Below are 27,500 nucleotides of genomic sequence, written 5' to 3'. Positions count from 1 at the left end.
CTGCCAAGCCTCCTACATAGGTCAGACTGGCAGAAACCTCACAGCAAGACTGACTGAACACAGACGGGCGACCAGGAAAGGTGATGTCAGCAATCACATTGCTGAAAACCATCGACTTACCAACCACAACATTGACTGGGACTCTGCGCAATGCCTAACCTACAGCACTGACTATTTTCAACGACTGACTCTGGAAAGCGGGTTTACTAACTTAGAACAGACTCCCCTAAACAGATGTCAACAACTACCCGCCCCATACAAACGACTCATTCACGACATAAACATCACAAACGACCGAAAAAGAACGACCTAACTTTACCGACAGATCGAAACAGACCAATCACGACCGACTTACGTCACTTGAGTCTTACAGCCAATAACATCAGGGCAAAACCAACCGATCATTTCACACGAACTGGAATAAGAACATTCTACTGACAACAATCATTCATTTGACTCTGATGATGACTTCCGCGCAGGTTGTCGAAACGTCAGTCACTGCCACCGACAACAGTCCTTCTCAGGACTACACTCACCCGGACGATCAGACTACACCTACACATGTTACCCCCGGGTTCAAGCCATTTACTGAAATAACAATGCAACGAATTCCTATCAATTTACTTGAAACGTTGCGTAACTCATGATCAAAAACGCTTGGAGCAATTAACCTTCCTCCGTCGATAACGCGACCAAAAATAACAATAATCAACAGGAGTTCACGAAAATCATAATAATCTACATCAAAATAACTCGAGAATTCAAAATCGATCACAAGATTAACCATTTGGGCGTTCCTAGCTTATCGTCTCCTTCTTTGATTCACTCCCTTTTAGATTAAAAACAATAAATTGTACTATTGTACGACCCTGTACGTTAGCGTACTTCTATCCAAAATAAGAAAACTAGACAAAAAAAAAAGCTAACAAAATTACTCACTTATTGGTCCCGCTTGGGTCAAAAGTTAGGAACCAAAAACAGCGAATCGAACAAATAGAGAAATGGACAAGGCGAAATACAATCACACACTGGCTAAAGGGACGCTATCCGAGGCTTTTATACGTGGGTGGGGACGCTAAAATATCTGATTACAAACCAATAGACAATAGACAACAACGTAACCACATCCGCAACTAAAGTAATACGTAAAAGAGAGATCAAATTCGACTTCTGCTAAATGAATCGTTTGTAGTATCCTTAACAGACTTCACGTGCTGCACGTTTTCTGAGAAAGCCGTAAATCTCTACGTGGCCTTTCCTTTCATCTGGGCACACAAATCAGCTACAAAAAATCTTGGATCTTGGTGTATTTTTGAAGCTGTTTGTCTTCTCCAACTCCAACACTGAGTTGCTTTTGTCAGCAATCTTTTCTCCTTTTGCTTTTCAGATATGGATGGCTCATTGATGCCACCGCTCGTTTTCCAATGCAAACAAAAAAGAATGGTTGCGGAAATTATGTTGGCATTATTGGATCGTCCAGTAAAGAGAGCAAAGGCAACAAGTACAACGCCTGGTGTTATATTCAGTGAAAACTCAACGAGAAGGAACTGAAGGAGTCAGGGACCAATATGCTTAGACTTAGAGAATCTAACAACTCATAAATCCTCAACTGGTTTCACTCCAATGTTAGTTGAAAAGGCACAGAATGCCTAAGATTGATAGGTGATGACTTCATTATCCTTATCGTAGGCATCTAAGCGTCCGCTCCAACAAAATTAGTAAGTGAAAAGGGTAGCAGATGAATTTACATAAACAAAGCACCACAGTTGGAAGAGTTCTCACGTTAATGAAAAAAAAAAATAATAATCCGTCTCACTCAAACAAAACCTTAAAAGTACCACGAAACAGTATCACAAATGCAGTGGACCCGATGAAAATGATCGAAAAGAGCCAGAAAAAAAGGTGATCACAAGTAACAGCAATTGAGCGCCAGATTTTTCGATTGTAATCTTTTATTAGCTCAATGTTATTTCCCTCGCCTTTTATCTTAATCTTCTTTAGCTCCGGATAAACTGGGACCTGAGTAACATTCGTTTCTGCATCACTTCCGACAGTATTGCCATCATGTGTGTTCACAGCATTGTTTCTGAGAAGTTTTGTAATTTTCCACTTGCTTTCAACACTTACGTTCTTCAGTTTCTTTGCTTAGCGCTTTTTTTTAAAGAGTTTTGAAACGGTTGGGAGGTTCACTCACGGAATGGTAGATCCTGAAGACAATGATAGTACCAATTATTGGCAGTGTTATCTCAAGCATGGTGATGATGTAGTAAATTAAATGCCAAGAATGGGTAGCGTATCCGACTTTTCTGGGAGCATATCAGCCATAATGAGAAGATAAACACTGATTGAAAGCATGACGGTGGAGCAAAAACCAATCCGTTCAGAAATTTCTGGAGGAATTGCGAAACTGGCTAGAACCAAAAGAGTGCAAACGACGCAAGGCATTATCATCAGCATGGTGTAGTAAAGGGGCCTTCGCTTGATCTTTAATGTGTACTCTATAAGAGAGTGTTCGTGTCTTGCATCCCCATGTTGTTGAGATATCCTTCTCAAAATATTCCTGTCCAGATAATCCCTTTCTTCATTGTCATCGAACTGGTTTTTTCCAAGTTTTGGTCTCCCTGGAAAAGAAAAGAAAAGAAAAAACTCGAGAAATCGAAGAAACAATGAGAAATCAAAGGAAAAGAAGAGAAAAAGGGCACTCATCACTTTTCTTGAGAGGGACAAATGTGAAATTCAAATCATTATTCAGGATACTGCTGCTCTTCCTAGAATTGGAGATGAAATAAACAATCCATTTAGACGCCAGAATTTTTCCGGAAAGCTTAAATGTAAAAACATCATGCAGTAAATGTATAAGCGAAAGTATAACCAGAAACTCGTTTTCTAGTAAGCAAATAATAAACAAGTGTTAGGTAACTACCAAATGGGGGCATGGAATGGATTTCTACCACAGTGCTTCCATAATTCGCCGATACGAAAATAAGAGAACAATTCTGCTTATTGAAAGGAAACAAGCTGACTTCCACGTTGCAACTAGCATACTGCTTTCAAGATTTGCTATCGAACTCCAAGTGCACCTTCCACTGCTATCAACCACAGCCCAGTTCTTGAACAGTTTCTTGTGAACAGCTTTCCGAACCTGTTTATCGTCGCTCAGCAACAAGAATAAGGAAGAACTCTCTGTTCAGTTGATTTATTTTCAATCGATGACTGACGACTACGATTAGTAACTCATTGATTGATTGATTGATACACCTTTTAACGAACAAATATTTGGCTACCTGACTGAATTGATAGATCTATTGTTAAATGGATGGAGTCAACATTCATCCGACTGAGTGTGTATAAGATTGGATCGAGGATAACACTCCTACATAAACCCAAAAAGTAATTTACTTGTTGTAGAGGACGGTATCTGGCACCCATATTTCCGTTGGGTTCACGGTGATTTGATCAATACCTCCATAACCTTTCTTCCATTCGAGGAACAGAATATGCCACCTCTGCAAATTTTAATGCTACAGCAACTGAGAGAAATTAGTTCAAAGTAATCATCTAATAATGTTATCATGTCCCCCGTTCTCTCTATTTTCGAATTTGTGGTTGTCACAGCTGCTACCGCATAGGTTTATTTATTCGTCACCCTTGATCGTTCATTTCTCCGTTTGCTCTATTGGCCAAGTTAATGAATAAGTTAATAAATACATGTATGAATGATTAAAAGAAAGAAAGAAAATAAATGAATGAATGAGTAAACAACGCAGTAATTAATGGAAGACAGAGTAAATGAATGAAACTTCAGGCAAACTATCAATATACAACTATATTAAAGAGCGAAGGCCTTGAGCTCATCATGACAGGACGGAAAATGCGTACAAACGACTATTAAAATGGAGCAGAATATGCAAATGTAACACTCACTCAGATGTAAACAAATCGATGTTGTAAAAGGATATGCTGCTTTTGATAATTTTATTTAGTTATCTCAGATTAAGGAATATAAACTTTGTGTCCCGAACATGTGCTTAGTCTCTTCACTGCGCATGCGCTAGACTATTGCGTAAGCTTAGCTAATGTAACATCTCCACCCTAAGAAAGGCTAAAAACAGAAATATAAGTTTCTAACAAAAAGTAACAGCCAAAGAAAAAAAAAAGAGAGAACAAAACAGAAACAACAAAAATAACAATAAAAACAGAGTTTATAAGTGTTTCTCTGAGTGTTTATTCATCAGCGTTCGGACAGCAAAAGGACGCTTATAAGTCTAGTTTAGATGGCTCCTTTACAATGCGGCCACTCCTGGTTGTCCGAGGCAACTTGTTACTGCCTTGGTTGGAAGGTAACGGTGACTTGGCAGGCGCCTGAGGTAATTCTGATGATGACGTCTGAAGAGGTAAGGGCTTTGTCTCATGGCTGTCCGGCAGTGTACTCTCCTGGTTGCTAATAACTTGTTCTCCACAGGTTGTTGGTGTTTTCTAGAAAGGTAAAGGCTTTAGCTGGACTCTGTTGCGTCTTAGCTAAGACTCACTCGTTGTCTTCATTATGTAGGACCTTGGTTTACTGGTCTCTTCCTTTACCTCTGCGGGAATCCATTCCTTGGTCTGTGGTTGGAACACGACTACTTGCTCGCCTTGATTTAGTCGTCGAAGCGTATGTGTCCCTTGGCGGTCGTACTTGTTTCTCTGGGTGTCCTGTCGATTTTGTAGTTGCTCTCTGTTGCTATCAAAAGCTTGTAAACGTTGGAGGTGGCCACTGCATGGCAGCTGTGTGCGGTAAGCTCTACGGTTCAGCAGCTGAGAAAGTGACGGTAAGTTGCTGTCTACAGGCGTGGTCCGGTATGTCAGAAATGCTAAGTATGGGTCTTATCCCGAGGCTTCTGCTTTTCGTAGAAGGTTCTTTACTGTCTGAACTGACCGCTCTACGAAGCCGTTGCGTTTTGGATACAGTGGCAAGCTTGTCACATGGTCAATGCCCCACTGCTTGCAAAAGGCTGCAGATTCTTGACTGTTGTACTGTGGGCCGTTATCAGATATCAAGGTTTCTGGTACCCCATTTTCTGCAAACATTGACTTGAGGTGGTTAATGACAGCAGTCGATGTAGTGAAGCTCGGCTTTCTCACGACGGGGTACTTGCTGTAATAATCTGTTACCAACAGATATTGGGCGCCTAAGTAGTCGAACAAATCGGTGGCAAGTTTTTGCCAAGGAAAAGTGGGTATACAGTGAGGGTGTAAGGGTTCCTTTGGTTGGCGTTTAGAAAACTGTATGCAAGTGGCGCAGTTGGAAGCCATTTCATTAATATCCTTTGAGATACCTGGCCAAAAAACACAGTCTCTAGCTTTCAAGTTACACGTTTCTGCCCCCAGATGGCCTTGGTGAATAGTCTGAAGTATCTGAGGACGTATGTTGCTAGGAATCAGAAGACGATGTCCCTCCAGGATGAGGCCATTTTCAACACTTAGATCTTCTCTGAAGTTCCAAAACTCTTTCAGGTTAGCAGGGCATTCGTTTGGATATTCAGGCCATCCTTGATGAATGACATCCTCCAAATGGCTGAGCACAATATCTTGACTTGTGTGGTTTCGTATTTCATCCAGTTTAGCTGGGCTAGCGGGCAAGGTGTGGCTAATGGCATCAACTTCAAGTAGCGGTGTTTCTGAATCCTCGTCGGGGGATTCCATGCAGCAGACTCTGGATAGGGTATCTGCTACAACGTTTGTTTTGCCTTGAATGTATTTAATTTCCACGTTTTATTTGGACATCTTCAGGAGGAGCCTCTGGAGGCGTGGTGATGCACTGGGTATGCTCTTCTTCCTTATGCTTTCAAGCGGTTTGTGGTCTGTTTCGACAACCACTTGCTTACCAAAGACGTAGTGGCTGAATCGCTCTAAGGACCAACAGGCAGCTAAAAGTTCTCTTTCTTTGTTGCTGTATCGGGATTCCGTATCGCTGAGTTATCGGCTTGCATAGCACACCGGTTTACCGTCTTGTATGAGTACACGCCAAAGTCCTTTTAAGCTTGCATCTGACTGAATCACCTTGTCTTTTCTGGATCATAATAGGCCAACACTGGTGCTTCGGTGATTATTTGTTTGAGACTTTGAAATGCTTTGTGATGCTCTGGTTGCCATACAAAGGGTGTGCCTTTCTTCATCAGTTGCCTCAGGGGCTCTGAGTTCTGGGCCATGATCGGGGAGAATCTGTTCAGGTAGTTGACGATCCCCATGAAGGTCTGCAATTTAGCTAGATTCTGTGGGGAAGACATGTCTCTGATAGCCTTAATCTTGAGATCATCAGCTCTTAGACCATCTGTAGTCCACGTAAACCCAAGAAAGGATGTTTGGTCTACTTTAAACTGAAACTTATCCGGGTTGAATCGTATGCTGTTCTCCCGTGCTGTGTCGAGGACATTCAGTATGTGCTGATCGTGCTTTGCTTCGCTCTTGCCGTAAACAAAGGTATCGTCTGCAATACCACTCAGGCCATCGAGGTTTCCAAACACATTGTCCATTTTTTCTTGGAACACGTCTCCGCTGCAGGTAAGTCCGAAAGGCAGCCTCTTCCATCTGTATTTGCCCCATGGAGTACTGAAAGTGCAAAGTTTGCTGCTCTCGTCGTCCAGTTCAACTTGCCAAAATCCGCTTCGGGCATAGAGGATACTAAAGTGGGAGGCGCCACTGACCTTGGGTATCACATCATCTATGGTTCTCACATAGTAAGGGGTGCGCTGAATGGCTTTATTGAGGTCACGGGGGTCTAGGCATAAGCGGATCGTGCCGTTGGGATTTCTTATGACCACTGTTGAATTGACCCATGGTGTATACTCATCATGTATTTCTACTAGAATGTCTGCCTGTGTTAGCCGTAGAAGTTCTTCTCGGTAGGCACTTTGCAGGTGACTGGAATCTGCCGTGGGGGTGTTGTACTGGGGGAATGTCCGACTTAGTTTCTATATGGTATAGGGGGCCAGGGAAACAGCCAAGTCCAGTAAAGACATCTTGATACTCTTTCAGAAGGTATTCTTTCGTCACTGGGAAGGGATGTGGCTTACCACGTCCGTCGAATAGTTTAAAGGACTGACTGGTTGATTTGCTGCTACTTTCAATGGCGACGGCCCAGTTAAGTTTGAGAAGATTCAGACTTTGGGCTGATATGTTACCAATGATGGGAGGCCCATCGACATCTACAACTTCCGCCTGGATTACTTTGGGTTTTGGTTTGTTAGGGCCCTTTACGTAAACCTGGCAGGAGCCCAAGTTTGGGATTTCAGTTCCAGCACATGTTGTTAGCTTGGCGGTAGGTTTCTGTAGATTCATAACCCTAGGGGCAAGTTGATTGTACAAGGATGTGGCTATGATGTTGGTTTCTGCACCAGAGTCTATTTTACATAGGACGGGTGTCTGTTTTCATGCTGGGCTCAGTGATAGGGAGACTTCCAAGAGGGCTTCTCTTTAGAGGAGATGGCATGGACACTAGTGGTTAAGGGTGTTACACCAACTGAGCCCAGAAATATGTGATCATTAGGGTCTGGTACAGACTCGCTTGCACCATTACTTGTAGCTTCAATGTCATGCACATCTTTCTTTTTTAACTTTGATAGGCATACCTTTGCTAGGTGTCCTACTTTATGACAATAATGGCATGTGGCATTCTTCGCTGGGCACTGATCTCTGGAATGAGGACCCCAGCCGCAATTCCTGCAAGCCTGGGATTTACCTGAGCTAGTGTTTTGTCGCTGAGTTTTGAAGCCTTGTTATCCTTTCGGTGCACTGATGGAGTGTACTTCGGTATTCATTAACTGAAGCTGTTTCTCTGCTGACTCTTCTGACTCGGCCATCTCGCGAGCTGTGTTAAACGTGAGAGCATTCCAACCTTGAAACAGTCCTTAGGTATACGGTCAGATTTCATACCCAGCACAAGAAAATCTCTAAGGAAACGATCGTTGTGTTCGGCTGGATAGTTGGCTTCCTTCACAAGAATTCTTAGTTTCGCAATAAATTCCTCAAGAGAGAGAGTACCTTGTCGAAGGTTATAAAGCTCTTACGCTGCTATTAACTCATTCGAGTGTGGTTTCACGAAGTGCTCAAATCTTTCCCAATAGTTGTCCAGCTTTTCCTGGTCGTCTGCAGACAGATCTCAGCTGTTGAACAGTTCGATACCTTGCTCTCCCGACTAGTACAACAAATGTTTACACTTGATTTCCTCGTCAATTTTTAGCCATCGGTCCGGTGAATAGCAATTAGCATCTTTGTTTCCACATTTTGAACCGGCTGTATAGGTTTTCGTCTGTACTCCAGTCAATTGACGGGCCTTTGTCGATGAAGGACGCAACTATCCAGCCGAACACAACGATCGTTTCCTTAGAGATTTTCTTGTGTTGGGTATGGAATCTGACCGTATACCTAAGGACTGTTTCAAGGTTGGAATGCTCTCACGTTTAACACAGCTCGCGAGATGGCCGAGTCAGAAGAGTCAGCAGAGAAACAGCTTCAGTTAATGAATACCGAAGTACACTCCATCAGTGCACCGAAAGGATAACAAGGCTTCAAAACTCAGCGACAAAACACTAGCTCAGGTAAATCCCAGGCTTGCAGGAATTGCGGCTGGGGTCCTCATTCCAGAGATCAGTGCCCAGCGAAGAATGCCACATGCCATTATTGTCATAAAGTAGGACACCTAGCAAAGGTATGCCTATCAAAGTTAAAAAAGAAAGATGTGCATGACATTGAAGCTACAAGTAATGGTGCAAGCGAGTCTGTTTCAACTGTATCCAGGAGTCACCCATTGGAATTTCGTTATCTTCAAAACCAGGAGCCCATGATGGGCTCCTGTCAAAACTCATTCAGACGCAATGTACCCACGGCTTATTCACAGTTTCCTCTGATCTATTTTTGCCATGAAAATGTTGGCAAAAGTCACTGTCGCTGTGGGAAGGAGGTATTCGGGTCTATTAGAAACAGCAAAATCGCCAAAAAAAAAAAAACTCGATCAGAACTGAAAACCGCATGCAACACCGTCTAAACCGATAATTTTGCACATTTCAGATCGAAGAGAAACCGGAACCCCAATAAGAAAAACCGAAAAGGCACATCGGATACCAAATCCGAGTACCCGTCAATTCAAAATTTTTGGCGAAAACGGAAAACCAAATGCTCAAAACGGAAAATCCGCAAAACGCAATGAACAACAAAACCGAAAAACCGACGTTTTTTGGCGCAAAAACCGAAAAACCGATCTAAAAAGAACAGCCAAAACAGCAAAACCGCAAACCTCAATACCCCTCTCCTGTGGTATTCTTTGCCGTATCCGTTTGGTTCGTGAGAAAAAGTATTGAGCTCCTAGACTTTATTCTTCTATTTTGCTGTTGATTCTGTTCCACAGACAGAAAACGTCTTCAATATATTCCCTTCACCAAAGCGATTTAGTTTTGCTCTGAGTGATAATACGCTATTTATATTTTTGCAATGAAAATATTGGCAAAAGCTACTGCCGTTGTGGTGTTCTTTGCAGTTTCCGTTCGGTGTGTGAAAAAAAAGTATCGAGTCCGGATAATAACAATAGAGAGATTAAGCACCGTATTTTTTTCCCGCGAACGGCAGAGAGGGTCACGTGACCTGACATTTCCCGCGTTTACCGTTTGCCGGCCGCCGTTTCTACTCGAGGAGGACATTTTTCCCGTTTGTAGGGAACGCGAAAACGTGAGTATTTGCAGCCCATTTTTACCGACTATTTCTACATTTTAGTCGCTTGCTTTATACCTAAGCTTCGTTTATCATCTTACTTCTATATGGACTGCTTGTAAAGCTAATGGAGTTCAAATTCAAGCGGAAAATACATTACTTCTTTGTATGGATTATTTCTAGTCGCAGTGAATGGCGACCGAGAACATCTGCAGTGTCGTCGGGAAGCTTAAACAGACGAACATCGCGGACGGAACGGCAAACGACAAACGGCTAGCCGACGTTCAACGTTCGCCGTTTTCGCGGTGCTTAATTTAACTAATAACAATGGCGCGCGGAGCTCACTGGTTGAGCTTGGTCCTTTCAAGCACGCCGGTTGAGCGTGGCCATTTGAACAGAGCTGCAGGTGTTATAAGAACCCCACTGATAGCTAACGGATGTCGCTTCTGTAAAACCACACTTTCCTTCTTTTTCTGACGCTGCTAACATAAGTATGTATATGAAGCACACAGCGGGTTGTTCGTCCTGGAAAATAAATTGCTTGAAATTAATAGAGAGTTAAAAAACGAATTGATTCTTAGCACGCATCGTTGAGCGTGGGTTCATCCAGGACAGCTTTTGTGATTTCCTCTTCAAAAGCCGAGGTGCCGAATCATATTCTTACAAACGAGAGATGTTCGTGAAAAAAAAAAAAATTGAAAAATTAAAAGAAAATAGAATGATCTTAGCTCATCTTACCCAAGAGGGCGATAACAGCAGTTTCGATGATGGAAAAAAACATTTTCCTCTTACATCCTGGTGATGCAATCGAGTTAAACAGCATGCTTCCACAAGCAACGCCTTCCCTTAATAATTGGTGAAGGTGATCCTCTCTCCCATTAGCGGGTAACGTCAAACTTTCATATTTTTTTTCACAGTCCAGCCCCAGCCTTCGGCACTGATACATTTCACGAAAACTTTCACCATTTTACTAATCTTTCTCGTCAGGATGACAACACCACTTGGTTTCGCTCAATACCAAATCAAGCGCGAAAGCAAATTCTACAAAATGGTGGACATGATCTTGGTTGGAGATTTAACTACAACACGAAAAGTGGAGGATTTGTTTGAGTGTGTCTTCCATTGCATAAATCATGGTCCAGTCGCATGTCTTACCTTTAATATTGCCAACACTGCTCTCGATGGGTTTTACACTTGCGAACTGAGCAGCTCAGACAGAGTTCTGGATCCACAAGGAATGCAAGGGAATACCAGCTTTAATTATGACGGCACATCGACTGAGGTATATTCTTGACATATGTTTCTATGGTTGTGACGCTGAGTGAATTAACTAGAACAATAATAACGAGATTGAGCCATTAAGGGTATCGACATGAAACAGTATTAACGCCTGAACAATTATAATATAAAGGCTGCACTGGTCAATAACCTCGGATAATTCGACTGAGTGTCAATCCCACAATTCTAGGCCATCGATGAACTCTTAAAGTGTGTTAGGCCTCCTAGATCCTCCCTCTAGAATCCTATCCATATCTTAACTTTGAACGGACCTTGGAAGGAGATACCTTGAATCCTTCCATAAGTCTGCTCATCAAGACGTTTTGAAATTCTTCGGTTTCCCTAGTCTTTTACATTATGGATTGGAAAATAAGCCGAGACAAACTTGTACCTGATCAAAACTGCATTATTACAGAACTTGTTCCCGAACATACCAGGTATTTGTATTCTAAATAGTATCTTGTGGGTCCTTTGGCTTTCAAGTGTCTCCTCTCTAATCTGATTTAAATTTAGTTTATTTCCAGCTTATCTCCATGTACGAGCAACCCATGTAGTTATGAAGAGACTTGCAGTCTTGGTTCACGATTGGATAAATTTTCCTCTCAGTGCCTTCCAGAAGTTAAAGCACTGCCATTTATCGACGATAAGTGTAACTTGGTGAGTCCATTAAAAAATCCTTACGTAAGCCCGTTAGGATTATCGAGAGAGAAAGCCTATGGCACACTGTACAGTTAGTGAAACAATGATCAAGTCATTGGTCATACGTAACAGATGTAAAACGGGATTGCCATCCCAACGTGACCTGGGGCAATTATAATAAGACATATTCCATACGGTTTAAGACCCGAGGTCCTCAAGTTTTGTCTCTGGTTCATAATTATTGATAGGTTATTGAGTACTCATGGATGTATTGATGTATGAAAACTTTTCTAATTGATCGTTAACCCCTCTCCTCATTTCATTTCTAAATTCCGGGTTGTTACTATGGTTTTTTAACCAAGTTTACGCTGAAACGTTTGATGCGTAATTTAGCTTATTTAGATACGAACATCACGGGAAAGACTGTTCCTACAAAGGGAGTATTTCATGCCAGAGCTGGAAGATATAAACTGACCTATTACGACGCAAAGCGTCTTTGCGCATTACAAGGAGCTGTGTTGGCCACCTACAGTCAGCTGTACAAAGCGTGGAAGGCTGGTCTTGGAATACGCTTGTAGGTTGCTGCTAACTTGTTTGAAAGCATCTATCATGGTTATTATATGAATGGCGGAAATAAAACTAGTTACGTTACAGAAGTTTTTTTGTAGATTTTTACGGCTTTTCGTAAGAACCTGAAGTAGGGACGCCCGTGCTGCAGTCCAACTCCGACACTGAGTTGCTTTTGTCAACAATCTTTTCTCTGTTAGCTTTCCAGATATGGATGGCTCATCGATGCCACCGTTCGTTATCCAATGCAAACAAAAAGGAGTGGTTTCGGAAAAAAGGTTGGCATTCTTGGATCGTCCACGAAACAAAGCAAAGGCAACAAGTACAACGCCTGGTGTTATATTCGACGACAACTCAGCGAGAAGGAAGGGAGTCAGGGACAAGTGACTATCTATCTCGTGGGGGGATCACGTGGTTTTCAGAGGGAGCGGTTTTTTCACACCCAGATCCTACCGTGTAAAGAAAACCAATACTTGACGTCGAAAGTCTAACTTCCCTTTCCACTCTCCCCCCCCCCCAACCCTCCCTCTTCCATGAAAGATGACTGGTCACTTTTTGCAGGTACTACGTATGGTGAACTGCATCATGAAGTCAGCAATTTTTAATATATACCGAGACAAGTTTAGAGATACATGCCTATTGATCAAATGTATTTAGATAAAAATAACATTAATAGATATTAAATGATAATAAGCACCCCTTAATGAGTGACTTTCCGAGAAATAAAATGTTTGAGCAATAAATCCGAGCATGACGCTAACACAACGCTGACGGTGATTTAGAATCCTATCTTGTCAACTTTGGGACCATATTCTTTCTATAAAAATACATCGAAGATTTTTTTTTCCTATTTGCCACAGCGAGGGATATGCCACTGGTATCGTGTGTAAAATTTACTGCCCAGAGCTCACATTACTACTTCAGCAGTTTGTAAGTCTCTCTAACGTCAATAAACATGCTAACGATGTTTCATAAATTTATGAATAATTATGATAACTGACATGAGTTTTATGAAACAGTTTTCTTGCTTATTTGTCTCTTTAATAGTAACTGGCTTTTAAAAAAAGCTTTCCATCATGAAGCTTAAGCATACATGATGAATAAGTAACTTCAAAGGTCCAGATCAGCAGCTATGATGCGACTGCAGCCCATGGCTACGTATGTTCCTTATTATGCTTAAAAATTAGAGAATCTAACAACTCATCAATACTTAACCTGTTTCACTCCAATTTTCATTGAAAAGGCCAAACATTCCTAGGATCGGATTGGTCATAAATTCATTATCCTTATAGGAGACATCCAAGCGTCGGCTCCAGCGAACTTAATAAGAGAACGACGTAGCACATGAAGTTACATAAATAGAGAATCATGTTGCATAATCAGCAATTCACGCCGCTATTTACGTCTTATCACAATAGAATCGTTGCTAATTAGTGTACATTGTAGTGTGACCGTAATATATGCAAAATGCTAGCAGGTATAAAACTCATGAGTTCTGGCTCTACATTATTATTACTTGGATTAGTGTGTGCGCGAATAAAGAACTTTGTTTTTACAGAACCGAGTAGTTAACACATCACAGTTAGAAGAGTCCTCACTCACGTAAAAAAAAAAAAAAAAAAAAAAAAAATAGTCCGTCTCATCCAAACAGAACCTTAAAAGTGCCACGAAATTTTACCACAGATGAAGTGGACCCGATGAAAATGATCGAAAACAGCCAGAAAAAAAGGCGATCACAAGTAACAGCAACTGAACGCCAGATTTTTCGATTGTCATCTTCTGTGAGCTCAATGTCATTTCCGTCGCCCTTTATCTCCTTCTTCTTTGGCTCCGGATCAACTGGGACCTGAGTTATATTCGATTCTGCATCACTTCCGACAGTATTGCCATCATGTGTGTTCACAGCATTGTTTCTGAAAAGTTTTGTCATTTTCCCCTTGTTTTTCACACTTACGCTCTTCAGTTTCTTTGCCTTGCGCTTTTTGTACAGAGTTTTGAAACAGTTGGGAGGTTCACTCGTTGAATGATAGATCCTCAAGACAATGATGGTACCAATCATTGCCAGTGCTATCTCAACCATGGTGATGATGTAGTAAATGCCAAGAATGGGTAACGTATCCGACTTTTCTGGGAGCATATCAGCCATAATGAGAAGATAAACACTGATTGAAAGCATGACGGTGGAGCAAAAACCAATCCGTTCACCATTTTCTGGAGGAATTGCGAAACTGGCTAGAACCAATAGGGTGCAAAGGACACAAGGCATTATCATCAGCATGGTGTAGTAAAGGGGCCTCCGTTCGATATTTAGTGTGTACTCTATAAGAGAGTGTTCTTGTCCTGCATCCCCATGTTGTTGAGATAATTTTTTCAAAATATTCATGCCTAGATAAACCCATTCTCCATTGTCATCGTATTGTTTTTTTCCAAGTTCTTGTCTCCCTGGAAAAGAAAAGAAAAAAAATTCGAGAAATCAAAGAAAAGATGACAACTCAAAGGAAAAGAAGAGAAAAAGGGCACTCATCACTTTTCTTGAGATAGACAAGTGGGAAGTTCAAATCATTATTCAGGATACTGCCACTCTTTCCAGAAATGGAGACGAAATAAACAATCCATTTAGATGCCAGTAAATTTCCGGAGAGCTTAAACGTAAAGAATACTCCCTGCTCTTATTTGCTGAAAAGCATGAACATCATACAGTAAATGCGTAAGCGAAAGCGGGCATAACCAGAAACTCGTTTACTAGTAAGCAAATAATAAACAAATGCTAAGTAGCTACCTAATGGGCGCATGGAATGGATTTCTAGCATATTGCTTCCATAACTCGCCGATACAAAAATAAGAGAACAATTCTGGTTATCGAAAGGAAACAAGCTGACTTCCACGTTGCAACTGCTTTCAAGGTTTGCTATGGACCTCCAAGTGCACCTTCCAGTGCTATCAACCACAACCCAGTTCTTGAACAATTCAGTGTGACCAGCTTTCCGAACCTGTTTATCACCGCTGCAGGGCAAGAAACAACAAGAATAATGAAGAACTCTCTGTTAAACTGATATATTTTAAATCGAAGACTGACGAATACGATTAATAACTCATTGATTGATTGATTGATACACTTTTTAACGGACAAATGTCTGGCTGCTTGACTGAATTGATAGATTTACTGTTGAATGGATGGAATCAAAAGTCATCAGACTGATTGTGCATAGGATTGGATCGAGGATAACACCACTACAAATTTAAAACTCAAAAAGTAATTTACTTGTTGTAGAGGACAATATCTGGCACCCATATTTCCGTTGGGTTCACGACGATTTGATCAATACCTCCATAAACTTCTTTCTTCCATTCGAGGAACGGATTATGCCACCTCTGCAAATTTTAATGATACGGAAACCGAGAGAAATTAGTTGAAAGTAATCATGTAATAATGTTGTTATGTCCCCATTTTGGATTTGTGGTTGTCATAGTTGCTAGCTCGTAAGTTTATTTATTCATCACTCTTGATCTTCCATTTGTCCGTTTGTTCTCATGGCCAAGTTAATGAGTAAGTTAATAGATAAATGAATGAATGATTAAAAGAAATAAAAAAAAAATAAGTGAATGAATGAGTAAACAATTAATGGAGGACAGCGTGAATGAATGAAACTCTGGCAAACAATCAATATACAACTATATTAAAGAGCGAAGGCCCATGCAGAGCTCATTGTAGTCATATAACAAACCTGTACGATCAAGACATTTGTTAAGAGCATCTGCCGCTTACTATCCTGGGATGGCAAAAAAACGCAATCAGTAAAATCCCGAGTAACGAAACAAATGATTTAAAGTGAATCTGTTTTTCTTTTTCTATATCATGTTAATGTAACCAACGTAATGATGGGGGAAGCTGAGAGCAGCATTGGCGTTCAAAAATGAGCGCTGTAATATAAAGTGTCAGTATCTAAACCTCTAGGAGACGATGCCTTTCCACCCGTCAAATGGAAAGGTTGGAGACTTCATAGACTTTGACGATCCCTCAACTAAATAAAACAAAGAATTAACCACAGCATCGACAACCTTGATGAGTTTTAAAAGTTTTCAGGACTGGGAAACACAAATTTTATAAGTGACTGGCGGGTTATGAGTGACCGAGAAAGAAATCAAATCGGCTTAAACATAATGCTGTGATTCATTACGTTGAACCATGTAAGATGATCCTCGCAGGCTGACGGTACACACGGCGTGTTTGTTTTGTTTTGTTCTGTTCTTAATTTTAATCCGTAATAATTTACAGTATGTATTAAAACATTGTTAAAATGTTGGCATACTAGGTCCGTCAAGGTCAAAACATCCATAGAGAAGGACACATTGACAGCATCAGAGTAGTTTTTTACAGGACGGACCATGGGGTCCTTATTCTTCACAATATCAGAGCGAAGTTTGTATTCTTCTGACTCGTTGAGACTGAGAGTGACCCCTGAAATAGTAACAAAATCACTTAGAAAATACTTGATATGAATCCACGTAGGTGTAAATTGTCTATTTTGTGAGCAGATTGAAAAAAAAAATTAACTTGTAGCATGCCCTTTAGTTCAAGGTGCTGTTCTGTTTATTACATCAATCATCGATAGTCATGATCAAAAGACAATGCACCCTTGACCATGTTTTTCAATATCCTTTAAGATCAATGATTTAGATCATGAAACATCTGTACGTGTAGAAAACACCATTACAAAATCATTTATATCAACATATTAACCTCGTATTATACATCATTATGCAATCATACAGTGAGCATTGCATACATTGAATAGATCGGGAAACCGTGCGAAGTGCCTACTTCGACTTCCCAGAGCTTCTAGAGTGTATAAAGGCTGATAGTCTAAAGAAACTGTTTGGCGCTGCGTCGGTGGGGGTAACGAAATAATTGAATATATCAACAAAGTTGAAATGGTAAATTGGCCACCGTTACGATTATAAAAGCTGACGTTTCGAGCTTTAGCCCTTCGTCGCTCCGACGAAGGGCTAACGCTCGAAACGTCAGTTTTTATAACCGTAGCGTTGGCTAATTCACCTTTTGAACTTTGTTGATATATTCAAATTACTTCTAGAGTGTAACTTTACTCGTTTTTCCCACTGTGTCCAAACTTGTTCGTCGTTGGGTGTGATATACTGAGTACATATAATGCCTTGTAAATTGTACAAGCACCCAGAGTGCTAAGCGAAATAAAATTATTTTGTGAAGGGCCATGATGTTCAATGTGTCTTTAATACTGAGACGAATTAGCTATGTCAATATATTACATTACGAACCTTCTGAGGCAAGCAAAGTCACAACACCAAACGTGATAACTCGAAGTGGAGGAAACGTAAAATTCATCTGTAGAGAAATGAGCTGGAATAAATTACGTTTAAATAACAACGTCAAAAAAGGACAAAAAATGAACTGCAAAAAGGCCTCAGCCAGCGATGTATAGAAGAGACCCTGACATTAATAAAAAAAGCAAATTATCATTTGCACCGTACAATATAACAATAATAATGTTTGAACTATCGTCACGAGCATTTGGCCTCACTGGGTTTGAGAAATTCTGAGTAATATTGTTGCTTCCGAACAACATCCAACATAAAATAATACATTTTAACTCAGATTCTTTGTAAAACCACGTCTTAGAAAGTGCTTGATCTTGGTTATAATTTCATCATATTTCATTGTTATGACAGACAATGTTTTGTTGACATTTAAGTCTGTTTGTTGCATCAAATCATAGCACGAGGGAAAATTTATGTCTGTAATAAATCAATTTCAAATGCAAGAAAAAATATCTTGCATGCTAATAGACTCTTAAATCTATTGGAAAATAAAAATATAATTATTTTGTAGTCTAATCTCTTTGTTGTTTTATAATTTTTTTAGATCACTTAGATTTTCATTTTCCCATGTCTTGTATAGATAGGGGAAAATAATTATTGGTTGTGATGAGAGTTAAAAAATAAAAAGATAAATAAAGTTAGAAAGGAAAGAGTATTGAAACATAGCATACTGACTTTAAGAAAATTCTCGATGTAAATGATCTAAAAACTACAGAAAACCTTTTTTCTGCCACCACAATTATTTCCACAATATGATAGGATCGAAAAACGTCGAGTAACGTTAACATACTAGAAAATTTTCTTTTTAACATGTTGATCTCAATTAATTTAAGAGCTCTGTTTTTTTTTTCTGAAGTGTGAAAAGTAAAAACTAATGTCAAGGAAATATTGAAGACTTTTCAGTCGAAGAAAAGCCTTTTCCTTAGTACTTTTATTGGATGTTACTATGTCAAACACTTCACTACAACATACGTAATCTAATATCAAAAAGTTCAAGTAAGAGCAAAACAAACATTTCACTTTTTGCACTAAAAATCAAATCGTCATGACATCAAATCTAACTTTTTTTTCTATGGTTTGGAAATGAAAAAAATATATGATTGTGGAAAGGAAACGATACATGGATACATGGAAGTAAATCATTCAGAAAAACCGTCTTGCCTATGAAAATAAATCAAATACAGTTACCTTTCATCAGTAAATGTGTTCTTTTCCAAGAACTTCCCTTCTATTCACCGTCCTCATAAGGCCATGAACCCCACCAAGGCTTTTCTAAGTCGTTCTTTGTTCTTTGGTCGGTCTGCCTATTCCAAAAACCGGATATCTTCCTCCTTGTTCACACTAGAACGCACTTATGACACCAATCTAAACTACTTCATAGGCCGCCAAGAGGCAAATCGAGCAACAATATTAAAACTTTAAATCCCTATCTTTAAATTAGACCCACAGATAATTAAAATACAAATGAAGCTGTCCACCTGCTCGGGAACAACATTTTTAAAGGCAAAAAATAACTAATATCCTTTTACTGGCCCTTACAATAAGCTGATATTTGTATTTGAAGGAAGGCAGGAAATTCATTGCTTCAGTTTTCAAATATCAGTGCTTTGTTTTGGCCGAACGCGAGAGCTATAAATGTACTTAGCTTATTATTTTTTTTACCCTTGTTGTGTACATTTTCTTGATTAGGTTATCCTCTGTTATGCAAATTAATTAACTGGAGTTGACATCTTTGCAAATGACATCATGCTGTGAATCTTGGAATTTAAGGGGATCTTGTTAAGGTTCTGAATATCTGGGACACAGTTTGAAGCATGGGGCTCTAAAATAGCAGCATAGTCCGTCCCGCAACTTTGCCTCGAAGTTGACCTCCGTGGAATCTTGTTTAATTTTTAACTTCCACTTCGAAAGCAAATAGCCCACTGAGCTACCCGATGGAACATGGTCTATCAATTACAATTCTATGTCGGAAACAAATGTATGCTAATTTTGACAGGAGCGGTTCTGTAATTTCCTAAAACAGTATATATTTGAAACGTTTACCTTCGGATGAGGTTGAATGACCGTTCCCGAGTCAAAAATCCCGGCCAAGCGAGGAAGATAGCGTCCTTAATTGATTCAGACGCCGAACTTTTCACGTGCTTTAATTTGTTCGAGGTAGAAAGTTCGATGTATGAAAGGTTCGGCGTTAGAATCTCCCCAAGGTCTTAGCTGATAACTTTTCACGTGCTTTGTTCGAGGTAGTGGCGTTTGAACTTCACAAAGTCTTGGTGCATCGAAAACTTATCAACAGCAAAATTCCAGATTAAAGTTACTGATACACACTTCTCGATAACTTTTTACGTTCATTCATCTACACTCATGAGACGACAAGTATCACGAACAAAAATAATTACCATAATTTTAGGACGTAATATTCAGTTTACTGTGCCAGGAAAAATTGGCATGAAAAACCTTGACAAGGAACTGGACTTGCAAGTTCAAATAAAGCTTTATTAAGCTAACCATTCCAGTGCCAAAAAGCTCTGGGTTCGATTACATTATTTTGGCTCTTTCACCCTTTCTCGAGTGTTTCTTTGTTTCCTTTGTCTGCTTGTTTGTGCTTGATTAACAATTGGCTATATTTTAGAGCAGCCAAATGCCACTATAAATAAACTTTCGCTACAAGAACCATGTTACTTACAGCTGCTCATGTCTAGAAATACGATAAAATAGACTTTTTGACATTTTTTTTTAAACTGTCAGTCGTACTTTTGCTTCTAGAAGTCAAGTCTTCTAAGAGAAGTCTGACATCAGTCCCATCTCAAAAAGGTTATTGGTCAAATATTCGAGCCTAACAAGCAAAATCCAGGAATACTCAACTAGATCCCTCTCCATTAGCATGGCTTCATATTATATTCGATTTTTTTTTTCTCCAAATCATAGTCTAGACACCTCCACTCTACAGACGGGGAGTCTTAACCCTTAGAGGCAAAGAAACTCAGTGCTATCACCAGCTGCATTGTGTCACGAAAATGATATCGATATTAAGATATCTGTAGAATGCATTCTGACCTGAAGGTAATTGCAATCTAGGATGTTAACAAAGGAAAAATCTACTTATTCTTTGCAGAACCATATACATCCGTATCATTATGCCATTAAATTATGTCAGTAAATAATTTTTTTCGATGCTCCAACAAAAGACAGCTAGCAATCTGAATTGTGCATTCGTTTTATCTTGACATTCATAGGGCAGGGACAGAAAACAAAATTAAATGACTACCAATGTAATTTGCCTTTTTTACACACTGCAGATCTTTAGCTTACTATACTTTGTTCCACTTCAACAATATAATGCATGATACACGCCACTTAGGCTGTACATGTTTATAGAAGTTTTGAACAGCACTTAAACTTAGTCGCCTCAATCACACTAGGTCCTGTACACAGGTGTGGAGTTTGCTGGTCACCACAAAGGATGTTTAGTAAACATTCCTTTCCACTGCCGAGAATCAGCTTCCTATATGGAGTGGAAGAATTAAGTATCATCAGAACAAGTTGGTAATGCATAGAATGTGTAATAAGTATAAGCAAGAAAGGATAAGGGGTTTGAGATCAAAAAAGCTTGGCATCTGGGGAAGGATCGGAAATTCTTTTCGCTAATTCTTGTGGCAAGGTAGTTCTGAGATTAATGCGAACGGTATGATTGAATAATCGTCGGTCGGAATTGTGCGATTCAATATGAGCCGTGTACATCCATAAATCTCGAAAGCTCTAGCAAAATGAGAACATAATTATAATGAAACACTCCCATTACTGAAAGGGTCGATATATATACAGAGCTTTACAGACTTAAAGGACGAATTTTCACCAGGCAAATCTATCTCATGTAGAAAATGAAACAGGCTCCAGCCCAACCCAAGGGGCCAAAGACCCTCAGGCCATGTTAATTATGCAAAAACACAATTACAGATGTTTTCAAAACGTACCTGGAGTTTTGAGTTCAAAAACGTTAATCTTTCCTCCAAGTTTTTCACTTCCTGCACACGTGAAGAGCAAGAAAAACACTTGTAATAATTCAGAATGAAGGTAAAGAGAAATATCAAACAGACACACCGTGTTAAAAATTTCGAAAATTTTGTTTCAACCTTAACAAGACGCGAAAGACGTTCATAAGCGAGACAATTACAAAAAAGGTTTTAAAATAAAACCTTTTCCTTCAGTTTTTGGAGTCAGAAGGAAGAAAATCGGAAGGCTTTTTATCGAACCGGCCCATATCACCCTGCCCAGCCCATGTCGGTTTTTCCAATGGTTTTCTATGAGATTGTGCGCACAGAGACGGACGGGTCATTTAGAAGCATTCAGCGTCTTTTTCCCTGGTTATGTTCCAGCTACTTACTACCAAGTTTGTTTGGATAAATTTGGCGACTGTAATCTTCATTCTACTCACCACGCTGAGTTTAGCATCTCGTAACAGTGACAGTTGAGGAAGAGTTTCCTCCAGCCTGCTAATCTGAAAATTTGAATAAACATTACACCATCACTCAAAACATGAACTCAAAGCCTTGAAGGCGAAGCACAGTATGATCATAGTTTCCGGAGGAAATTAACTGCTTTACCATGGTGCATGACGTACATGTAGTTATTTCAGAGAAGTCTGACCCTTTAGTTTCTTTGAATATTTCGTACATGCTGCATTACACTATCAAAGACAAACAAAAAACTCTCTTGTGAGCTAGATAAGGTTTTTATGTGATATGCATCCTGCACATTGCTGGGATCAGCGACAGGTAATGCGAGTACATGTAACTAGAATATGACAAGAGTTTTGTTTCTATTTTTGTTTGTTTTGTTTTTGGAGGAATTTCAGTGACCTGTGACTACTGGCCCCAACTGAATGTCAAAGTAAGTGTCCAGGTTTGCTGATGTTTGGACAAAAAATATCATGGTGTTACCATAATATTGTTAACAACAACTAACCAACAGAATGAATGTCAGCCATTTGTCGGCCACCTGTTGGTGTGCTTAAAAAATTGGTGGTCGACAGGTTTTTTTTCAGAGAGTTTTCTTCACAATTTTCCTATGCTGCAGGAGGATTGAAAATGCATATATTACCATTAACAGATGTATATGTTTATCAACCAAAGAAGTTCTTCTTTCCATACATGTATCACAGTGCAAAACATTAAACCCACCCTCTTGGTAAATAACTCTAACTTTCTCTGGTATGTTTCTTTGTAACTTGGCACATCAATTCTTCTAGGACTGGGTTTTACTGCAAGAGTAAATCCAGTTAAAGGAGCAGATTAATCATCATTGTGTATATGATATAAATTGCAAACCAACATTTATGTAGCCACAGATGGCAAAAATAAACTACTAACAGTTACTGTAGCTATTTCACTCTTTGCATCAAAATGATACATTGAAATGGTAGATACTATATTGTTATATGCCTAAGGCATCTTACAGGCACTGTGTTTGAGATCTGGATTTCAAAGAAGGTCACATGTCTTAATTTTATCATCAAAGTATGAGCATAATCTATCTCCTTCAAAGACTTTAGCACTAGGTCTACCTCTAAATACTACCAGTTAAATGATTCAATAATCAGAGTTTATTTATTTTAATTTATAATGAGTCATAGGCCCTCACCTGATGAATGTCTTCTACAAACTTCAAGAATGTAGGGACTATTATAAAATAAAATATATAAATATGATTTAAATTTTCAATGATGACGATGTGATGCAGCTGTAACTGAAGTGTCTGTACATGAAAGATGGCAACATTCTGGAATCACACAATCATGCTTATGATTAAAACATACATGCACATCAATTTTATGATTCTTTGATCCTTTCTAAGATACCCATCATGTCGCACACATTGATGTACTGGGTAAAATGAAACCAATAAGGTTCACTTAAGCTTGATAAATACAATCATGTACATTGAACACAGGAAAAATACCTTGTAACTGTATTTTCAGGGGTTCTTCTGCTCAGTGGAATAAGAGAACCTCTACCATTTCTAAGCTGAGAGGAAATAATGACAACACATTTTTAATAAGGATAACAGTAACATTAATGAATAATAAATCAATTTAAGAGTTCTGTTAATGTGCAAGGATATCATGGGGAACTTGCTAATTGTACAATACAAACCTTCAAGACACTTGTCTTTTCAAATCCTGACAAACCAAGTTGTTCTGCAAGATCCTTGAAACATCCCAAAAAATAACTTGGTGAGTGAGATACATACATACATGCATGCATGCATGCATGCATACATACATACATACATAATTATAACGAACTGGTTCAAGACTTCAGTGGTAGTTCATCATTTTATCACGACAGCTCTGTTTCATATGGTCGAACATACAGACATACATACATACATACATACATACATACATACATACATACATACACACATACATATGACCCCTCCCCATAGGGGCTTTTCAGGGCCAACACCACCCATCCCAGCTAAGGGAGGACATCCACCACACACTAATCTCATGAGTGGGAAATTAAATTAACATCTCCTACCCCTAACCCTGCAGGAGACGGGGCCTACGGTTTATTCCTCCTTATCCGAGAAGACTAGAATATCTATCCATTTCTTGATTATAGAAAGATAGCAAATTCTCCTCACTTATTTTAAGACCATGAGTATTGGTCTGGCTGGGGCTCGAACCCTCAACCTCCCACACAACACAATCCAGCGCTATAACCAATTGAGCTAACTGGGAGGCGGTTAAGATAAATGAATATTAAATATAAAAGTATTAATAAACCATTAAACATATTTTTTTTACATCTTCAAATCACTTCCGGGCTTGACACTAACGGTAGCCCACTAGCCACAGACTAATAGAAATTTGGTTTTGGCAAGTGGTTTTCGATTTCCACTAGCCAGTTTGGCCAGTAAACAAACTGAAATTGTTGTACCATCTAAGACTTCACTAGCCACTTGGCTAGTAAGTTGAAAAGTTAGTATCGAGCCCTGCATTTTGTTTAGTATTGAGGAAAAAGAAGGAAATTACAATTACTACTAGATCAAAAAGTTTCTCCGGAGGCATAGTAAGTAGTCAATATTAGTATATACAGTGGATAGTGATGAACGCGTACTCTGATTGGCTAGTCAAACTCCGAATATCCTTTATTAGTATATACTAAAACAGTGGATAGCGTTGAAGGCGCGCTCTGATTAACTAGTCAAACTCTAATATCCTTTGCTATTTACCTCTGAGCAACTTGAGAAAAAATGACGTCCCGGTTTGCATCTGTGACTAGCGAAGAAATCACTCAAATTAACGACGTGGTGTATATTATCTCACTGTTTTAGTATATACTAAAACAACTATTCACCTCAGTGTCGGTGGTTAGCGGTGGAAATTTACCTCGCTGCTTCGTGGCTCAGTAAATATCCTCCACTAACCACCTCCACTTCAGTGAATAGTTGTTAACTATTTACCTCCAAGTAACTCAGAAAAAAATGGAATCCCGGTTTGCATCCATGACAAGTAAAAACATCACTCAAAATTAATTTTTGGTGGTGTATATTATCTCGCTGTTTTAGACTACTAAAACAACTATTCACCTCCGTGTTGGTGGTTACCGATGGATATATCCACCACTAACCACCTCCACTTTGGTGAATAGTTGTTAACTGTCAAGCGACTGTTTCCACAGTTATTTACATGTGTAAAATTGTGCGAGTTTGTGGTGGGGTACAATTCCATCCTTTGTTTTGGGTTGTGATAGTGTCATTAATGAGCTCAAATCAATTTAAAGGGAATGACGATTTAACCATGGATAGAAGTGACTCACAACATACACTAAATAACTGCAGTGTGTGATAAACGTAACTTTTGTTTATTTCCATCTAACAAATAGCACAGCAGGACAGAACCCGATGTAAGCCTGAACCATTCACCTCTAAGAACTTGGCTTTTTCATAGACCTTATCTTCTTCTTCTACTCCATCGACACAGTTAAACTGAAATCGCTTGACGTCAGACATGACTGTTGAGAGAACGGCAGACAAAACACAACAGCATTCGATTACCTTTTAAAGCTTCAAACTACACCATTTAAGCCCTGAGCAGCAATCGAATCATTTATATCATGTATGATAACTTGTACATATAACTGAGAAATTACTACTCTGCGAGCAGAGGTCCCTTCGACATTTCTGGGAACATCGAAGGGACCTCTGCTCGCAGGGTAAGAAATCACATGCAAGCCATGAGGTATAGAAGCGATTTATCGGCATCGTGTAGTCAAATTTTAAGTGTAAAACCCAATATATACCTTCTCCATCTTTCACAATCATCCAAATGGTTTTCTTCTCGCTACTCATCCTCATATTGCGAGAAAAAGCGGGTTTAAGAGAAGAAAGCGGTCTACTTATGCTCTGGTTTCGTCGCGCCAGCCACCCTCCGTGTATTGCCTTCTGTTCACTTTTATTGTTTGTGAAGTGCGTGTCAGAATTCCTTGTTCAGCGGTTTACCATAGGAGCGAAATTCCTTTTATTTAACATAGTTTGTAAGACTGGCACAAAATGGCTGGTAGTTCAGACAGAGAAGTACGATCGCGACAACATAAACACGTACCGATTGAGGTAAACTGGAAGTGGAGTGTATTGTTTTCTTTTACTGTATTTGTATGTTGCGAACTTACAGTTGGTTTCACCAGGAAACAGAGATTACGGATGAAGAAAGAGAAGTTCTCAAGGATTGTTCAAGGAACAGTATTCTCTACAGAGGTAGCAATTTCGAAATAAATTTAAGTTGGGTCATCGATTTTCATCACGAAATCGTGGTGTACTGTAATTCTAAGGTTCCCCTTTGTTCCTTATTTTTTTTAGATAATATTGCGAGTTGAAGTTTACATGATACTCGCTGTGCTCCTCCTTCATGATTTCTGTTCACAACATAACATTCAAGACCTACTGCTAACCGCTGACACCAACCCTCCCCCTACCTTTCCCCTACCTTGGTAAATAGGTCGTAAAGGACGTCGTAAAGAGGAAAATGGGTCGGCTACATTTCCCATTCATTATGCACACAACTCTTTGATGGGATAAACGAACGAAACAAAACAAAGAAACAAACAATAGCTTGTGGCTTAAAAGAACATCCTAATATCTGGGACTACGGCGTTGTTTTGGAATAGCATGTGGTTAACCGTTTTATCTCTCAGAGTGACTAGCATCTAATTTCTCCCTACAATATCATCCCTGAGTCACACATTAAGGTCATGAGAGTTGAGGAAATGATCACCTGCTGGAGAAGCTCTTGATTGTTAAACAAATTCTCCTTGTCAGCACCTTAGGAAATGTATAAAATACAGTATGGAGAATCTGCATACTAATATTAGGGTGTAGAGGGATAAAATGATATCGTTCCTATGTATGTACTGTAGGAAAATTTGAAAGTGCAAGCAATGCAGTATGGATCAAGCGATTTATCAGTATTTTTGTGCCAAATTTTACATGTAAAACCAAATCTGAAATCTCCATCCTTCACAATCATTCAAATGGTTCTGTTCTTGCTACTCATCCTCATATAATTATTGACCATAGTCATCCTAGTTTTCTTTGTTTCTCTTAGTAATAATTTTTTAAATGCAAAATTAAAGGACAGCAAGTTTAGTTGTTTTCCTTGGAAGATCATTGTTGCTAACTACAAAAAAAAAAAAAAGCAAACTTGAAGTGTCACAAAGTAATCTCACCATAAAATTACCAATCAAATCATTTTGTCTTGATAAATTTTTTAAAGGTTTTGTTTAATTTTTCTCATTGAAAGGTCTTCCTTTTGGTGTTGCATCAACAGTTGTTCTAAGGGAATTGTTAATAAGAACTGGTAGGTTAATGAAGATGTCATTTTGTTTTATCAAAGAAATCCTTTTTCTCACCCAGGTTTGCATAGCTTTCACGAATCTCTTCTTCCAACCCCTGAGTGTTCAAATGAGGGTGTGTAAACA

The 27,500-nt window shown here is 39.3% G+C and overlaps 4 protein-coding genes and 1 pseudogene across 8 annotated transcripts in view; 2 read left to right on the top strand and 3 right to left on the bottom strand.

Moving 5' to 3' along the window:
- The window catches only part of LOC148722937 (uncharacterized), an 11,145-nt gene extending 7,124 nt beyond the window's left edge, over positions 1 to 4,021 (top strand). Inside the window, exon 4 of the mRNA XM_088734001.1 lies at positions 1,388 to 4,021. Coding sequence (XP_088590127.1) covers positions 1,388 to 1,529 — 142 coding nt within the window. The 3' untranslated portion in view covers positions 1,530 to 4,021. The remainder of the gene's footprint in view (positions 1 to 1,387) is intronic.
- On the bottom strand, positions 1,813 to 2,706 carry LOC148722938 (neuronal acetylcholine receptor subunit alpha-5-like; annotated as a pseudogene).
- An 8,730-nt stretch (positions 4,022 to 12,751) lies between the features above and the next one.
- LOC111341268 (neuronal acetylcholine receptor subunit alpha-5) lies at positions 12,752 to 19,852 on the bottom strand. 3 transcript variants are annotated; one of them, XM_088732995.1, is made up of 8 exons: positions 19,564 to 19,852; positions 18,709 to 18,893; positions 17,461 to 17,527; positions 16,476 to 16,624; positions 15,891 to 15,935; positions 15,428 to 15,537; positions 14,945 to 15,168; positions 12,752 to 14,607 (listed from the first exon to the last, which is right to left on the bottom strand). In XM_088732995.1, exons 3-8 carry the CDS (start codon positions 17,525 to 17,527, stop codon positions 13,805 to 13,807), a joined length of 1,398 nt encoding a protein of 465 aa, XP_088589121.1. In that variant the 5' UTR covers positions 18,709 to 18,893; positions 19,564 to 19,852; the 3' UTR covers positions 12,752 to 13,804. The 3 variants fall into 3 exon arrangements, with proteins under 3 accessions (XP_088589121.1, XP_088589120.1, XP_088589122.1); XM_088732994.1 differs by lacking the exon at positions 19,564 to 19,852 and having other exon boundaries at positions 18,709 to 19,239; XM_088732996.1 differs by lacking the exons at positions 17,461 to 17,527; positions 18,709 to 18,893; positions 19,564 to 19,852 and adding an exon at positions 16,953 to 17,184.
- A 140-nt stretch (positions 19,853 to 19,992) lies between these two features.
- Positions 19,993 to 25,996, bottom strand: LOC111341277 (uncharacterized). 2 transcript variants are annotated; one of them, XM_022948234.2, is made up of 9 exons: positions 25,827 to 25,996; positions 25,450 to 25,538; positions 23,670 to 23,723; positions 23,476 to 23,540; positions 23,158 to 23,195; positions 22,698 to 22,777; positions 21,953 to 22,015; positions 21,492 to 21,542; positions 19,993 to 21,022 (listed from the first exon to the last, which is right to left on the bottom strand). In XM_022948234.2, exons 1-9 carry the CDS (start codon positions 25,879 to 25,881, stop codon positions 20,969 to 20,971), a joined length of 549 nt encoding a protein of 182 aa, XP_022803969.2. In that variant the 5' UTR covers positions 25,882 to 25,996; the 3' UTR covers positions 19,993 to 20,968. The 2 variants fall into 2 exon arrangements, with proteins under 2 accessions (XP_022803969.2, XP_088589125.1); XM_088732999.1 differs by lacking the exons at positions 25,450 to 25,538; positions 25,827 to 25,996 and adding an exon at positions 25,351 to 25,424.
- Positions 25,997 to 26,017: 21 nt separating this feature from the next.
- Positions 26,018 to 27,500, top strand: part of LOC111341273 (uncharacterized) — a 7,260-nt gene continuing 5,777 nt past the window's right edge. Inside the window, exons 1-3 of one of the 2 annotated variants that reach the window (XM_088732998.1) lie at positions 26,018 to 26,136; positions 26,211 to 26,280; positions 27,323 to 27,379. In XM_088732998.1, coding sequence (XP_088589124.1) covers positions 26,077 to 26,136; positions 26,211 to 26,280; positions 27,323 to 27,379 — 187 coding nt within the window. In that variant the 5' untranslated portion in view covers positions 26,018 to 26,076. The remainder of the gene's footprint in view (positions 26,137 to 26,210; positions 26,281 to 27,322; positions 27,380 to 27,500) is intronic. The other variant, XM_022948232.2, reaches the window with a different exon arrangement.

The sequence above is a fragment of the Stylophora pistillata genome, chromosome 9 (assembly GCF_964205215.1).
Source record: "Stylophora pistillata chromosome 9, jaStyPist1.2, whole genome shotgun sequence".
NCBI lineage: Eukaryota > Metazoa > Cnidaria > Anthozoa > Scleractinia > Pocilloporidae > Stylophora > Stylophora pistillata.
The sequence above is the reverse complement of the archived record's forward strand: the minus strand, read 5'-3'. Positions and strand labels throughout refer to the sequence as shown.